Consider the following 18,084-nt stretch of genomic DNA (forward strand, 5'->3'; position numbering starts at 1 on the left):
ACGGAACACTGTCCCCCCCCTCCCAGTGACCTGCGGCGTTCCACAAGGAAGCATATTGGGACCCTTACTGTTCCTAATATATGTGAGTGACATGTCATCAGCATGTGATTGCAATTTGTTCCTGTTCGCGGATGACTCGGCTCTGCTGGTCTCTGACAGGGACATATTGCAGGTGGAAAAAGCGCTAAGCACTGAACTGAGTAGAATCTGCATCTGGCTAGCTGACAATAAACTATCAATACACCTAGGTAAAACTGAAACCATCCTATACGGATCCCCATCTAAACTCAGAAAGGCTGAACATTTTAAAATAAAAGTGGGTAACATTAATATCACAAGAAAAGAGGATATTACATACCTGGGCTCCATCTTAGAGGCAAATCTTTCCGGAGATAAAATGGCAGCAAAAGTAATCAAAAAAGTGAACCATAGAACTAGATTCTTGTACAGGATATCCTCACTTGTCAGTAAAAACACACTGAGGGCCCTATCAGGAGCTCTCATTCAATGTCACTTCGACTATGCCGTAACATCATGGTACTATAGAACCACAAAGGCCCATAAAACAAGACTCCAGACAGCCCAAAATAAACTGGTTAGGCTTCTGCTAGGCCTCAACCCTAGGACACATCTAACCGCTGCTCATTTTTTGAGCCTTGATTGGCTACGAGTAGTTGACAGAGTGCAGCAGCTTGCACTGGGCCTGGTCTTCAAGATTCGCTACACCACAAAGACACCCAAGTACCTGTCAACATACTTCCAAAAAGTGAACAACGTCCACACATACAACACCAGAGGAAGCTCCACGAACCACGTTCAACCGCGTTGCACCACAAACAAGGGGTTAAACTCGTTTGCAAACTATGCAGTAAAAATGTGGAACGCCCTTCCTATAATCTTAAAGGAGTGCAAAACACTGCCCACCTTCAAAACCACTCTCAAAAAACATTTACAGGAGGCTGCAATCCGTAACTGGACCCTCTAAATCAAAAATCAGATTAAAAGACCCGAACTACCCACTGTACATACTTTGTGTTTTGTCCCCCGCCCCCACCTGTGGTGTATGTCCCCACCTGCCCTACCCGCTGTACATACCTGATGTTTTGTTGTATTGTTCTTCCCATGATGGATGTATTTTTATCTTGTAGATAGTAATAGTTATTTGTCTGTATTATCTTGTAGATAGTACTAGTTTGTTTTGTCGGTCTTACATGTAACGATGAATTGAGAATCAAGGACCCCAATTGAAATAAGCCAGTGGCTTTCTTGGGTTTTTATCCTGTTAGTTGACCTTGTATGTAATATGTACTTTCATGTACCTACTTCTGCAAATCTTCTAATAAAGTTTTCAATCAATCAATCAATCCTTTATGTTGAAAAGCTTACAGCAAAAGCAAAAAGACATGTCCCGTTTTTGAGAGTATACAAGCCACTTTCTTAAAAAAAAATCCCCATTTGGTAGTTTTCGGAGAAATAAGTTTCACTAAAGTTTCTGTTCTCATTATTTTTAGGATAACTAAATCCAGGTTTCATCTTTGGGGGACCTCTTCTAATGATCACATCTGTAACTGTAGAGTCCATATGTACCGGCCAATTACCAGGATCATCATACATGACATCTGACACCGTAGGCTCGTCTTGCGTTCCATCACCTGTGGCTGCGTCCATGTCAATTTCACTCTCAGCCCTGCTGCTGCTGCTCTGAGTAGCTCCATCTTCCGTCTCCGTATCCTCTACTTCACCACTCCTGAACATCATCACCTGGGACTGGGCAGCCCCACTACTGCCGGTGTAGCTGTTGTCCTCCTCCACCTCCGAGACATCATCTTTGCCTCTCAGGGGGGGCTGTGCCGTGCTACTACTAGCATTGCTAGTGCTAGCAGTAACGTTAGCTTCTTCGGTGCTAACGGGAGACTCACTTGTTTTTAGAAATGTTTCGAACGAACCTCTAAGCGAGGCCCTGAAGCCTTCCTTTCTTTTCTTTTTATTTCTTTTTTCAGCACCCGATTCAAATGTTCTTCCTCGGTCTCGTTCCCTCTGCATTTTGTCCGTTGCACTAAGCAGTCACTATGCACAACAAGTGTCAACGCGCGCCCAAAATTCACGTTTCACGTAAGGTGTCATAGGGGGAAATTACTTTTTTCTGTTGCTAAGAATCTCCCTGTCCTCACAGTCTACAGGTATGCTAGATTTTAGATATATGATTGACTATGATTATCACATGTTAGGTGGTGGGCCGAACGCGTTTTTCGTGAAGTTTATCTTTTTCCATCTACAGAGTACACAATCTCTTACATACGATATTAAGTAATTCTCTTAAGTCTATAACAATTTGTTGGCAGCTGTAGTTATGACGGAGATTTTCACAAACTTATTTTTTAATCGTCTGTCTGCTCAGGGACATCGCTGGTCGCTCTAGTTGATAAACCAATCAGAATTCGAGTACGACTTCATTAGGACCCCGAAATGTAAACACTGGCTGTTAACCCTAGCAACTGACTGGATGTTAACCCTAGCAACCGCGGGGAAATAAAGAGATGTGATGAATTATGGAGTGTTGTACGCATTTAACAAACCGAACGGACAATATTATAGCATTTTCAGATGCAAGTTGGACCAAATGTGTACATTGTTCTCTACAGTGGGTGAATCTTCACACTGCAGAAAGCCAAATTGCAGAAAGGGCTGTGAAAAAATATAACCTAGTAGACAGTTACATTCCAGATGTGCCAGCTAATATTGGCTACCATAGACAATGCTATATAATAATAATAATAATAATAATAATAATAATAATAATAACTTTATTTGTATAGCGCTTTTCCTGCAAACGTTGCAGCTCAAAGTGCTTTAATCATTATATAATCTTAATTTAATTATTTTGTAACTTAAATGCAATATTAAAAGCATGGGTTTTTATAATCTTAATTAAATGATTTAGTCATTTAAAGGCAATATTAAAAAGATGGGTTTTTAGTCTTGACTTGAACATATTTGCTGAGGTTGCATCCCTAATGTATATGCAGTATGCCAACATACAAAACATTGAAAGAGCCCACAAGAGAAAGGAAAAATCAGTACAGGAGGCTGCAGGTTTTTTATAGCAATATAAGTTATTTATAATAACAATATGATATAAACAAGCTAAGATATGACGTGAACAAGATATGAACAAGGCATCAATGGGTCAGGGTCAGCCCTGTCAGGTCAGGTCCAGAAGATGTGCAGTGCAGTCCAGGGCTGAGCATCTGGGGTTACCTGGGTAAACAGATTAGGAGAGTTTTAAATAAACTAGGCTATAACTTTGGAAGCATTACTACTTTTACTATTGTTGTGGGAACAGTGAGGAAGATAGACATAGGGGAAATGCTGGTCTATAGTCTGGGACCCTTTCCTGCAGCAATTGCGAACATAGATGGCTCTCTTGTGAAAACTGACAAAGCCAAATTAATGCACTTTCTAGAAGGATCAGTAAATCCACCAGCCACAGTTGAAATCCCTGATGGCTCAACCTGGGTGTGGGATGCAATGGCACTAGTACAGGCTATGAAACCCCAAGATACATTTGGAAGATTTGCCAACAGTGCACTAATGTACCTGATCAATTTAGCCAAAGTGAGTAAATCTAAAGTAGTGCATTTTGTCCCTGACACCTACAAAACACTGAGTATAAAGAACGCAGAACGAGGTCGACGAGCAACAAAAGGATGTCAGTTGACAACTAAATATTCAGCTGACCAGAAGACTTTGGTCCAAGTTCTTGGCTTGTGGCCAAAACAAAGAAAATCTACAACAGTTTCTTTTTGAGACATGGTCCAAGTCCAGGAAAGACCAAGTTCAAGACATCACTTTGATTGTTGGACATGGGTCTGAGTGTCGTGTGATCACAGCAGTGGCACAGAACTTGAGGCTCACACTGTTCTCAATACAGGAGGAGGCAGACACCCTGCTGTTGCTTCACTGTGCACATGCCTCACAGTATAGCTCACATGTTGTGATCAGCAGTCCTGACACAGATGTGTTTGTACTGGCTTTCGCTTTCTGTAAGGAAATAGGAGCAAACCTGTACTTCCACACAGGGAAAGGGACAAACAAACACCATACACGTACAGAGAATACACAGCCATCTTGGTGATGAAGTCTCTGATGCGCTCATTGGATTTCACTGTTTCACCCGCTGTGATACAGTGAGTGCACTGCACAGCAATGGAAAAGTGAAGGCTGTAAAAACACTCCTGTCCAACAAAGAGCATTGTGCTACTTTCCAAAAGTTGGGAACAGCTTTTCAACTGCCAACAGAGCTGTATGAGGAAATTGAGGCATTTACATGCGACCTCTACGACCACAAAGGCTGTAGAGATGTAAATTTAGCTAGGTGTCAAATGTTTAAGAGTGGGAAGTGCAATGACCGAAGTCTACCACTAAATAAGGATGCCTTGCACAAACCTAGTCAGCGGGCAAACTACCAGGGAGGCAGCCATATACAGGAGGTCCCTTAAGAGCCAGCCAGACATCCCTCCGCCAATGAGCCATGGCTGGAAGATAGAGGGAGATTTCTTTGGGATTGACTGGATGTCACTTCCCCCAGCCCCAGTCGCAGTTTTAGAGCTTGTATACTGCTCCTGCAAAAAAACAAAATGTGTGTGTAAGAGTCTCTAGGCACAGAGGGAGGTCGACACAGAGGAACAGTTGCAGAATATGTTTTTATTGACTACAGCCCGGCTCAGCAACGTCACTGACGTTCTGAGCCTGTTGTTCAAACTAATAAAGAATAGATAATAAGTCCCGCGTGCGGCCGTCACTGCCGTCACGGCCGCTGCGTCCCCGTTCGGGATCTCGCTCCCGCTGCTTCTCCCTTTCGGGACCCGCTCCCGCTGCTCTCCCTTTCGGGACCCGCTCCCGCTGCTCTCCCTTTCGGGACCTGCTCCCGTTGCTCGCCCCCTCTCGGGACTCGTTCGCTCCCGGCAGAGCCCTCGCTCTCGCCCCGCTGCTCTCCCTTTCGGGACCCGCTCCGTCTGCCCGGCTCCCCGCACCTCACCCCCTTTCGGGATCTCGTGCGTCCTCGCCGCCGCCGCGGCTCTCTCTCTCTCTCTCTCTCTCTCTCTCTCTCTCTCTCTCTCTCTCTCTCTCTCTCTCTCTCTCTCTCTCTCTCTCTCTCTCTCTCTCTCTCTCTCTCTCTCTCTCTCTCTCTCTCACACTGCGTCTCCGTGCGGCAGGTACTTCCTGCCCTTCTCATCTCCCGAGGGAACAAACACACACAGGTTAAATAGACCAGTGGGACAACGAGTCTGATCACTGACACCTGTCCGTAATCAGCCCATTATTCCCCCTCCAACGGCAGTCTGGCTCCCTCTGCAGGCCAGAACGCGCCATGCTCCCCACAGTGTGTCTCGTCAATTATAGGCAAGGCAAGTGAAGATACACTTAGTCTTGGGTTTTGTCTTACCAGCTCACCTCGTAAAAGTGAGACGATTGACAAGATCAAAAACATGCTTGCACACACATATAACGTACTCACACACAAGTTAATGTTACTGGTCCCAATTTGGCACAATTATTACTGAAATAATTGAGAATAGACATAGTTGACATTGGTAACTTAGCTATTGTACCCTTTAAAGTTAGATAACTAGCTTGTTAATTAATTAGCTTCACAATCGCGGGTGACGTTAGGTCAGGTTTTTCAGTAAAATAGCATATAGAACATGTTTGTATTGACACAACATGACATGGACTTGTTCATGAATATGTGATATGAATTAGTATGACATGCAAATCTTTGTTATCCAAAACAAGTTATCCAAAACAACTCAGTCTTCTCGTCTTTCCGTTGTTTACTTCATAGTTCCGTATTTTGGAGTAGGAGTAGTAGGAGTAGTCAATTGTTCGAAAAGGAGTAGGAAGAAGCCTGTCCTACCCCTGTTTATACTTAACAATTATGCTTACATTATATAATCCAATTAATTAATACATATATTTCAGTATCATCCGTTCTAATACTTTTTCATTAAAAATAATTTAAACCTTTTTTAAATAGAGCAATAGAGCAATATTTCTGCTTTCCTTCATATTTTCTTCATATTTTTGACATTAGGAACAAGTTATTAGTGTGATCACGATATCCGACCTCATGTACAATCCTCATAGCTTTTTTCTGTAGTGTAATCAATGGGTTTAAAGTGCTTTTATATTCAATTCCCCATATCTCCACACAGTAACTCAAATAGGGTAAGACAAGACAACAATATAGAGTATACAACATCCTCTGTTCCAGAATATGTTTTGCCCTGCACAATACTGCAATACTCCTTGATACTTTGGATCTAACGTATCTTATATGAGATTTCCAACAGAATTTACTGGGCTTAAAGTGCAGACTCTCAGCTTTAGGTTAAGGGTATTCACATCCAAATTGAAGGAAGGGTTTATTAATTATAGCTCTTATGTATAATAACCAAAAGTAATTAGACAATTGACTCAAAAGCTGTTTCATGGGCCAGTGTGGGCTATTTATTCCTTCATTATTTCTTTATCAATTAAGCAGGTAAAAGGTCTGAGTTGATTCCAAGTGTGGCATTTGCATTTGGAGGCTGTTGCTGTATACGCACAACATGCAGTCAACAGAGCTCTCAATGCAACTGAAACAGGCCATCCTTAGGCTGTAAAAACAAAACAAAAATCCATCAGAGAGATAGTGGGAACATTAATACTGGCCAAATTAACTGTTTGGTACATTCTGAGAAAAAAAGAATGCACTGGTGAGTGTGATGACATGGACATGCATGGCTTCCAATGGCACTGGGTCACTAGTGTTTATTGATGATGTGAAGACAGAAGCAGACAGATGAATTCTGAAGTGTTTAGGGATATTCTGTCTGCTCAGATTCAGACAAATTCAGCAAAGTTGATTGGATGGTGCTTCACAATACAGATGGACAATGACCCAAAATATAGTGTGTAAGCAACCCGGGACTTTTTTAAGGCAAAGAAGTGGAATATTCTGCAATGGCCAGAGTCAATCACCTGATCTCAACCCAATCAAGCATGCATTTCACTTGCTGAAGACAAAACTAAAGGCAGAAAGACCCACGAACAAACAACAACTGAAGACTGCTGCAGTTAAGGCCTGACAAAGCATCACAAAGGAGGAAACCCAGCATTTGGTGATGTCCATGTGTTCCAGACTTCAGGCAGTCATTGCCTGCAAAGGATTCTCGACTAAGTATTACAAATGAACATTTTACTTACTGTATGATTGTTAATTTGTCCAATTACTTTTGAGCTCCTGAAAATAGGAGACTGTATAAAAATGGTTGCAATTCCTAAATGTTTCATACAATATTTTTGTTCAACCCCTTGAATTAAAGCTGAAAGTATGCACTTCAATTACATCTTGATTGTTTCATTTCAAATCCTTTGTGGTGGCATACAGAGACAAAATTATGGAAATTGTGTCACTGTCCAAATACTTCCAGACCTAACTGTATATAAATAAAAGAATGTCAATGACCCCAGGTGTGGGACTTTATTAGGTCAAACACAATGTATAGGTGTGTTGCAACACAAATGCCCAAAAAAGTGTACAAGGGATCAAATCAATTGTATATACAAGTTTTATTTGTATAGCGCATTTCTTACAAGATGCGACTCAATGCGCTTCACGTAATGACAGATGTTCAGTGTCCAGTGTAGTGTTCAGTGTTGTGTCCAGTGTCCAGTGTAGTGTTCAGTGTTGTGTCCAGTGTCCAGTGTAGTGTTCAGTGTTGTGTCCAGTGTCCAGTAGTGTTCAGTGTTGTGTCCAGTGTCCAGTGTAGTGTTCAGTGTTGTGTCCAGTGTTCAGTGTTGTGTCCAGTGTCCAGTGCAGTGTTCAGTGTTGTGTCCAGTGTCCAGTGTAGTGTAGTGTTCAGTGTTGTGTCCAGTGTCCAGTGTAGTGTTCAGTGTTGTGTCCAGTGTCCAGTGTAGTGTAGTGTTCAGTGTTGTGTCCAGTGTAGTGTAGTGTTCAGTGTTGTGTCCAGTGTCCAGTGTAGTGTAGTGTTCAGTGTTGTATCCAGTGTCCAGTGTAGTGTAGTGTTCAGTGTTGTGTCCAGTGTAGTGTTCAGTGTTGTGTCCAGTGTCCAGTGTAGTGTAGTGTTCAGTGTTGTGTCCAGTGTCCAGTGTAGTGTAGTGTTCAGTGTTGTGTCCAGTGTAGTGTAGTGTTCAGTGTTGTGTCCAGTGTCCAGTGTAGTGTTCAGTGTTGTGTCCAGTGTCCAGTGTAGTGTTCAGTGTTGTGTCCAGTGTCCAGTGTAGTGTTCAGTGTTGTGTCCAGTGTAGTGTAGTGTTCAGTGTTGTGTCCAACCCCCAGTGGTCAGACACGGACAGCTCCGTTGGTGGCCAGTCGTCCCTCTGCTCGGGACCACAGCTCGGCGCCTGCAAAAAGTCAGCTCTCAAAAACAAGAAAACAAGCAATAAAAATAGGGGGATAAGTAATCGGTAGACATCTGAGAATGTAGCTATTGTGAACTTTTAAATTACATTAAGTGGTTGAAGACAACGCAGCGTTTTTTAGCCCTGCCAGCTGTACATCTTATATGCATAACTGCATTTTGTTGTTGGTACTTGTACTCAGCAATGACAATAAAGTTTAATCTAATCTAATATCTCTCTAATATCTCTGATAACGCTAAACCACATAGGATTACCCAATTAGCCAAGCCAGATGAACAAAACTACGTGCGAAACAGCCGCGTAACACATGCAACAACCTAAATAATAAATACACATCTGAAAACTATAACATGTTCATTAATAATATTTCGAAATTCTCACCTGAGCTGCATTTGCCATTGTATTTGTAATTCTTCTTCTTCTTCTTCTTCTTATCAATTGCGTGTTCAAATTATTGTTCGTTAAATGTCCTATACAATGTCGCCGTGTTTTTAAAATCCATTTAAGATCCTTCAAAATCTCGCGGTTTCTCGCGGTTTCTTTTACCGACGCGCTTACGATGACGTGGTCCAACACACATTTCCGGGTGATGGATTTGATGCGCGCAGTTGGATACTATAGGTATTTTGTAGGAATATCATTGGCAGACGTCAAGTCAGGTGACGCTTTAACGGGTTTTGATTGGTTAGCGGCATAGTAGCCCCAAGCATTCTCCTTATTAACTTATGAATCGTAAGTTTAGTTTTCATAAAACGTAGTTCGAAAATAGGCTGCCAACAAACGGAAACATGTTCCAAAAAAAAACATTTAGCTTATATTAAAAAATCAACTAGTCTGCAGTTGCAGATCGATCATTTCAACAACTAAAGCAGATAGACAGCTTCGGCCCACCGCCTATGTGTGAACATTTAGAAATGTATTAAAGGCACAAATAATGGTCCCTTGCCTGGCGCTTTGGAGGGCCTCGCCAGCCAGGGTACAACATATTTTTTACCCTGCCTCACGCGAGGCCCTCCAAAGCGCGAGGCCCTGTGCCACCGCCCCAGCTAGCCCCCCCTTAAAGCGGCCCTGGGTACACAGAGAAAACCAGTGTCAAAAGACCTGAGAGCTCTATCGGGCTGATATGCTAGCATATCAGCTAGCTGCATAGCATATCAGCTAGCATATCAGCTAGCATATCATATATGGTAGGGCAGGTGCAGGGCTGGTAGGGCAGGTAGGCAGGAGGGCAGGTAGGCAGGTAGGCAGGAGGGCAGGTAGGCAGGAGGGCAGGTAGGCAGGAGTTCTGGAGGCAAAGGACACCAGGGTAAGTAGGAAACAGGTACTGGCGGAACAGGAAGTAGACAGGGGAGCTAGCTAGCGTGACTGAAGGCTGGAGCGGGTCGTTATGGAGGGCTAACGAGGCTGGAGTGGGTCGTTATGGAGGGCTAACGATGTGGTAATGAAGAACAGCTGACACCTGACCGCTGCACACCTGACTCCACTCCTGCCAATTAGAGAGAGAAAGAGAGGGAGAGAAAGAGAGAGAGGCAGTGCCAGCTACCTCGAGGTGGAGGGCGTGACATTGTTATCCAGTGGAAGGATGAACAGAACACGTGTGCCCTGGTTGCAAGTCTCTCTGTCTATGGTTAATCAGTTATCTGCTATACGCTTTGGGCCGGTTTTTTTGGTGGATTGGACAGTATTTAGACGACTGTGGTTGGACCGGAAATTATCGATCCTATCTGGCAACACCACCCAACACTCTAACAACCCTCCATCTGCAGCTCCATACATCACTGCTGCTTTACAGCTAGTCTACCTCCTGTACGCTCAGCTCACCCCAGCCAGACCTATGAGTGTGTGTGAAGCCCCACTTCCTCGTTGTGTGTGTGTGTGTGTGTGTGTGTTGTTGCTGCTACAGTATCTGGGGCCGTCTATACTTCATGTTATAGAATATTGTTTTGCTGTTCTCATTGTTTCCTCATGTAGCTATGATGATGACATCACGCTGCAGGTTGGTGTTGATATTGTTGTGTTGTTGAGGTGCAGCCCTTAGCTCACCCTGAAGCATTTCATTACATTGGGTCCTGTATTGTATTAGACTATAATGTCATTTCATTTGTGTGTGTGTGTGCGTGTGTCTGTCTGTCTGTCTGTCTGTGTGTGCGTGTGTGCATGTGTGTGCGTGTCCATGTGTGTGTGTGTGTGTGTGTGTGTATGTGTCATGTGTGCGGTTGTCATGGCAGCCCTGCTTCGGGGACCAGAAGAAGAAGACCACGAACCTGGAGGCGTACGTCAGGTGGTTCAACCGGCTGTGTTACCTGGTCGCCACGGAGATCTGCATGGTAGGTGGCGTTGCTAAGGGAGGGAAGCCTGTCACAGATCATCACAGCTTATATAGCTCAATGTAATGAGGCTGCCCTTATTCTCTTTAAGGTGTTTTACTGTTTTCTACTTATATATTTGATATATTTTGGGCGGTATCTGTTTATCAGTATATTTTTAAAGCATTTTGTAGCAAGTTTATTATTAGTAGTAGTAGCAGTAGTAGTAGTAGTAGTAGTAGTAGTAGTAGTAGTAGTAGTAGTAGTAGTAGTAGTAGTAGTAGTAGTAGTAGTAGTAGTAGTAGTAGTAGTAGTAGTAGTAGTAGTAGTAGTAATAGTAGTAGTAGTAGTAGTAGTAGTAGTAGTAGTAGTAGTAGTAGTAGTAGTAGTAGTAGTAGTAGTAGTGGGGGGACCCAGTGCTGAGTCTGAGGGCTGTGGAGGTGTGGGGGCCCACCCGCACCCTCTGGGGGCGGTCGGTCAGGAAGTCCTTGATCCATGCACATATAGAGTGTGATAGTCCCAGGTCTAGTAGTTTGGTCACTAGCCTGTCTGGAAGGATGGTGTTGAAGGCGGAGCTGAAGTCCACAAAGAGCAGTCTCGCGTAGCTGTTTCCCCTCTCCAGGTGGGATAGAGTGGCGTGGAGAGTCGTCGCGATGGCGTCCTCTGTGGATCTGTGGGCTCTGTAGGCGAACTGGTATGGATCCAGGTTGTGCGGGAGGCGTGTGAGTATGTGGGCCCGGACTAGTTTCTCGAAGCACTTCATGATGATTGGTGTGAGTGCCACCGGGCGGTAGTCGTTTAGGCAGCTCACCGTGCTTTTCTTCGGGACTGGGATGATAGTTGAGGTTTTCAGGCAGGGTGGGATGGTGGCCTGGGACAGGGACTGGTTGAAGATGTTGGTGAAAACCCCGGCCAGCTGGTCGGCGCAGTCCCTCAGCACCCGTCCCAGGACGCCATCCGGCCCCGAGGCTTTCCTGGGGTCCACCGCCTTCAGCACGCGTCTCACTTCATGCTCTGTGAGGGTGAGGCTGCTGAGAGCTGGAGAGAGTGGTGTTTGTGTTGTGGTTACCTCCGTTCGCCCCTCGTCGAACCGGGCGTAGAAGGAGTTCAGCTTTTCCGCCAGCAGGGGGTCGTCCTCTGCGGCTGTGAGCCTGTTGGCTCTGAAGTTTGTCATGTGCTGAACCCCCTGCCACATCCGCCTGGAGTCGTTGCTCAGGAAGCATTCCTCAATCTTCTCTCTGTGGTCTGCCTTGGCCTCTTTGATGCCGCGCTTTAGGTTAGCCCTGGTGGTGCTGTACAGCGGTGTGCCCTTCCCTGCGAAGAAGGCGTTGTCCCTCTCGTTGATCAGTTTTTGGACCTTCCCAGTCATCCATGGCTTCGTGTTGGGGTAGACCCGGACCCCTTTGTCCACGGTGACTGAGTTGGTGCAGTTCACTATGTGGTTCAGAACCGACGATGTGAACTGTTCCAGGTCCTCATGCTCATATTCCTGCCATGAGGTGTCATTTAGGCAGATCTGCAGTGGAGCGGACCCTTCTGGCCAGGTTCTGACAGTCTTAGTGGTGATGGGAGCACTTTTCCTCATGGTAGTGTATGCTGGGATCAGGAGGATTGACACATGGTCAGACATGCCTAGATGAGCTAGCGGTCTAGCCTTGTAAGCACGTTTGATGTTGGTATATACCTTATCCAGTGTTTTTTCTCCTCTTGTTGCACATTTAACATGCTGATAGAACTTGGGTAGTACTGCCTTCAGGTCGACATGATTGAAGTCTCCTGCTATAATGTGAACTGCCTGTGGGTCTACGCTTTGTTGACCACTGATGACGTCATATAGTCGCGCCAATGCTAAGCTACCGTCTGCATTCGGTGCAATGTAAACACTTGTAATATACACTGCATTGAATTCCCTCGGTAGGTAAGTGGGTCGGCATTTAACAGTCAAGTATTCCAGGTTTGGGGAACAGTGGCTACTTACAGTTTTCGTGTTTAAGCACCAGCTATCCTTCGTAGATATAATGATCCCACCTCCGCGAGTCTTACCGCTAAGCAGCGTGCGGTCCGCACGGTGTAGAGTGCGGCCTTCCAGGCTAATCGCGGAGTCCATGATAGTGTCATTTAGCCAGGTTTCAGTGAGAATAGTAGTAGTAGTGTAGTAGTGTAGTAATGTAGTAGTAGTAGTAGTAGCAGTAGTCGTAGTAGTAGTAGTAGTAGTAGTAGTAGTAGTAGTAGTAGTAGTAGTAGTAGTAGCAGCAGCAGCAGCAGCAGCAGCAGCAGCAGCAGCAGCAGCAGCAGCAGCAGCAGCAGCAGTAGTAGTAGTAGTAGTAGTAGTAGTAGTAGTAGTAGTAGTAGTAATAGTAGTATTGAGTTTTACAGTGTACACAGTGTAATATCTGCATTCATAATAATCATCAATATTTCTAGACATTATATAAATCTTTATTTGATGTTGTTCATTCGCTCCTCTGCTGGTGAATGAACGTCCAGTTGTCTGTCTCCCTCCTGGGGGTGGATAGTGAGTTAGTCACAGCTCGTTAGTGCCCCCTGGTGGCAGTGTAGTATTACTACACACACACTATCACATCCCCGTCCTGAGGCAATGGGATGTTTGGAGGACGTGTTTGTGTTGTCTGTCATCAGAGCATGACCCTCATCCTGAACACAGGAACACTAAATCATATGTGACACCTTCTAATGCTTTGGTCCTCATGTCGGGATCTGATGTAATGATCTGACTTTACTTTCGAAAAATGTGAATACATTTCCGCGTTAGAAAATCAACGGTGCGTCGCTAGTCGACTAACACAGCTTGTTTTGTGAGCCTGCTAACAATGTAAAGTAGTGTTGTAGTTAACTAGGTAACAATGTAAAGTAGTGTTGTAGTTAACTAGGTAACAATGTAAAGTAGTGTTGTAGTTAACTAGGTAACAATGTAAAGTAGTGTTGTAGTTAACTAGGTAACAATGTAAAGTAGTGTTCTAGTTAACTAGGTAACAATGTAAAGTAGTGTTGTAGTTAACTAGGTAACAATGTAAAGTAGTGTTCTAGTTAACTAGGTAACAATGTAAAGTAGTGTTCTAGTTAACTAGGTAACAATGTAAAGTAGTGTTCTAGAGGTAACAATGTAAAGTAGTGTTGTAGTTAACTAGGTAACAATGTAAAGTAGTGTTGTAGTTAACTAGGTAACAATGTAAAGTAGTGTTGTAGTTAACTAGGTAACAATGTAAAGTAGTGTTCTAGTTAACTAGGTAACAATGTAAAGTAGTGTTCTAGTGTAGAATATTTTCTCTGTTTCAGTGATAAAAGAAGGTCCAAAGTTTTAAAAGTATTTATTCAAAAAAGGTTGGGTCTTCAGATTACAGGCACACTGAACAGTCACACCGTGAATCGAGATAGTCAAGAGCAGGGCGCTCGCGCCTCTGCACAGAAGTCTTATAGCCCTCCTCCTAGGCCTCTGATTGGCCCAGACCCTCGGGGGCGTGCATATGCGTGTGTGTGTGACTGCGCATGCGCAACAATTCGTGTGTGTGTGTCAGTACATGTGCGACAACTCGTGTGTGTGTGTCAGCACATGTGCGACAATTGAGATCGTTCGTAAATGAAATAATAAAGTATTCAATAAAGTGTATTTGAGGTAATAAAAATATACGTGTAATATGTGTAAAATATACGTGAATATATGTGTAAAATATACGTGAATATAAGAAGGCCATTAATGTGTAAAAATATACTACACATCCCCCCTCGGACCACCCAGAGGGTGTTCCGAAACTAAACGATCACATAAACCAAAACAAAAACACAAACCCCACATATCACAGCTAAGAAAATATAAAAAAAATTAAAAAAATCAAAAATCAAAAAACAAAAAATAAAAAATAACTAATAAGAACCCAAAGACATCACGCAAAAAATAGAAATCAACCAATAACAAAAAGAATCTTGAAAACAACAACCACAATTAAACTAAACACAGTCCATCATGCACAAATTAACATAGAAACTTCCAACGACCGATGTTTTCTTTGTCCTTGAAGCGTCGGGGTCAGAGGTTACTAGCACTTGTACCCAGTTGGAGAACAGCCTTTACCGCTGTCTCAGATTGATATCCTATCCCAGTCAAGAGCGTTTTCTTCGTTGCGCTAGGAACAGAACCGCTCTCCTATCTTTGCATAACCACCACACCACTTCTCAACTGACATCAATCACATGATATAGAAAGAAACAAACAGTAATCGACGCAAATAATCACAAAACATCACTTAATAAACAAATCATCAAAAGAGGAAACAAAATCAGAAAGCAAAACAGAATCCAGCTTTTGCTCATCAGCTACGTTGGTCAACACCAAAGCATTAATAGGAACATCCGAAATACACTTTCCAAAACATTTGATCAAAATACCAAGTAACATAATACAGATGATAATGACAACAAAAATAATAGCGACGGACCTGATCATATTACCAATACCTGAAAAAGCAGAATCAAAGAAATCTAACATATTCCAACCGTGTTCTTTATGTAAATCCTCTACACCCTTCTTGTTAGATTCATGAAAATCATGCAAAGCGTTACCAGAATCCGAAATATAACTGCAGCATTCACCGCCTATCAAAGCACAAGTACCACCCTGACTGGCCAAAATAATGTCCAAAGCCATTCTATTTTGGAGAGCTACATTCTTAGTTTCAGTCAATTCAGTGGCCAGGGCAGACACTACAGCATCCGAAGCATTAATGTGTTTTTCAAGAACGGATGATAAGGCACTTAATTCAGTCTGAGTGTTGTAGACACCATAACTTGGGAATATTAGGCCAAAAAACTTCTGAGCGGCAGACAACGCCCTACGACTACGATGGGTTGCTTGTTTGTGAAGTACAGACATCTCCTCCCGAGTAACTTTCCTAATCAAAGGTATCAGATGAGCCAAATAACAACCACCCTCAATCGAAGCAGGAAGCTTAGAGAATGCATCATTATCACACACAAGAAACACATGTTCCGGGAGTTGAAGCTCCGTACCAGGATACGAGAAAATGGTTCCACCTACACAAGACGCAGCCCCTAACTGACGAACCGAGCTGATCTTGGGCCGTACTTGAATGTCAATACAGGTTGTAACATTTACGAGAGGCATGACTTTAAGCTGCGTGGTGCCTCTCTGCCGTCTGGTAGTATTGGTATCATGTAATTTCATTTGAGGCACCATAGCACAATCAACAACTTTACATTTTAATCCAGAAATAACAACTGAACCCCTCCACCGTGTAGAAGTCACACTCCCAGAACATGACAGATGAGGACTCAATGCAGTACCATTTAATTGAGCGAACATAGCTTGGATAATATATATCTTCTTCGGACCTGTTGGTTGTGACAAATGTGTAAGCCTATCAATAATAACCTTCCCCACACCGCTAGGCCTATGGTGTTTGTTAACCGCTGCTGTCAGACGTTCCAACACACCAATATCCACACCTGCATAGGAAGAATTTAAAGGAACCAGAATCGTGCTGGGCTGACAAGAAGAGCTCTGGTTCTTGCCCTGTAAAACAAATGGGGCTAAACCCTGCCAATTATAATGAAGCCATTCTGCTTTAGTTAACGGTATGGGGAAAAACATAGGAGCAGACGCACTTACAGGGACCTGTTGACAAATCCAGCAATCAGAATAATTCATTTTTGAAGCAAAATCTTTCATGATACTAGTGGCAGAATTAGGGTGGGACCGTGTCCCCAGGTGATTAGAATCATACAACAAATAATCGTCAGTAGCAACTACAATCGCCTTCGTAGGAGCCTTCACAGCAACATTTTCAACCTTTCCTGGTAACTCATCGTGAACATATTTATGCACCAATGTCTCACAGTCCGAGGTCCTATAGTGGTGTGGATAGTCAGGCCTGGTCCTACAAATTTTGTCCTTGAAATTGTTGGATTTACTAGACACCGGTTCACCGATATCACGTCTAGCACACCAATACGAGCTCTCTTCCTGGTCAACATTAGTTAATGTCACACGAGTTTCTTGCATGTTGCTTGAGTACTGATCAAGTGTAATATATGTAGTATCCAATAAATACCACTCGCTCTCTTCGGCGGTATAGATCAAACAATCATCAATAGTACAACGTGAATGTGGGCAAGTAAAAGCTCTACTTGCTATGATCATTCTTCTCTGACGTCCAGGCATAACAGTGTGTGAGTAAAGTGTAACATTGTCCAAAGAAGTCAATGGGGTAGGAACGCTAAGGGGTATATCAGTCTCTGAAACGGCATGGCTTGAGTTTCCTCCTAATTGGCCTTGGTGTTTTACGGGGTCTGACTGGTTGAGGTGTATCACTGACAGGTCTGTGTCTCTCAATGGTACCTCGGTCCGGGCATCCGCCCGGGTTGCTGACATCTCCGTCTGGAGCATTGTCAGGGTCGGAAGGGGTGACAACAGGGGCAACACCAGGCTCGGTAGAACCCCCAAGAGGGGTGTCGCAGTCACTGGATCCTTCACGGTCTCCGTTGACCCACTCATCAGTGGGCTGGACAGGGTCTGGGACGAGGCCCCCGGCATCATCTGCATCATGACGCAGATACTCACCAACATCTTCGTCAGCCTGGATGTCCAAGCTGTGGACTTCCTCGTCCCCAGGGATCTCCTCACCATCCTGCTGAGGTTCTCCCTCATCGTCCTCATTGGGTGCCTTGATGCAGTGATGAACGTGATACCAGGTGGGGGACCCCTTGATTTGGAGGGCAGTCCCAGTGCACCGAACGACCTCGTAAGGTCCTTCCCGTCGAGCCTCATGCCACTTCCGTCTGTAGACCTTCACGTAGACCTTGTCACCCGGTTGCAACGCGTCCTTCCTCTCCTGTGCGTTCACCTCCTCTTCACGTTCCTGTTTGTGGAGCACATAAGAAGAGATACTCTTTTGCCGGTTAGTCATGTACTGTACATAGGCTTTCATGTCACTCTCCAGGAGAGCCAAACTTGGCCCTTTCCCACTGGTTCGTACACAGGGAGCTGTCATTATCCTCCCCATTACCAGTTCATGGGGAGTCAAGTGCAGCCCTCGAATCTCACTGGAACGACAGGCCATCAATGCAAGAGGGAGTCCTTCTAACCAATTAAGACCTGTATGCTTACAGACCTTAGAAAGACGGTTCTTAAGGACCCCGTTCATCCTCTCTACTATCCCCTGGCTTTGAGGTGAGTAAATACACCCAAGTCTCTGCTTGATTCCCAACTTTTGTAGTATAAGCTTTACCGTCTTATCCACAAATTCCTTACCATTGTCTGACGATATCCTATCTGGAATTCCAAACCTAGGCATGACTTCCCTGCATAGGAACTTTGCTA

The 18,084-nt window shown here is 44.0% G+C and overlaps 1 protein-coding gene across 1 annotated transcript in view; it reads left to right on the forward strand.

The window, feature by feature from the left end:
- Positions 1–18,084, forward strand: part of LOC308162522 (ras-GEF domain-containing family member 1C-like) — a gene marked incomplete at both ends in the record, with an annotated part of 46,349 nt that overhangs the window by 6,132 nt on the left and 22,133 nt on the right. Inside the window, one exon of the mRNA XM_080536670.1 lies at positions 10,653–10,751. Coding sequence (XP_080392796.1) covers positions 10,653–10,751 — 99 coding nt within the window. The remainder of the gene's footprint in view (positions 1–10,652; positions 10,752–18,084) is intronic.

The sequence above is a fragment of the Nansenia antarctica genome (genome assembly GCF_963989245.1).
Source record: "Nansenia antarctica genome assembly, chromosome: 7".
Taxonomy (NCBI): domain Eukaryota; kingdom Metazoa; phylum Chordata; class Actinopteri; order Argentiniformes; family Microstomatidae; genus Nansenia; species Nansenia antarctica.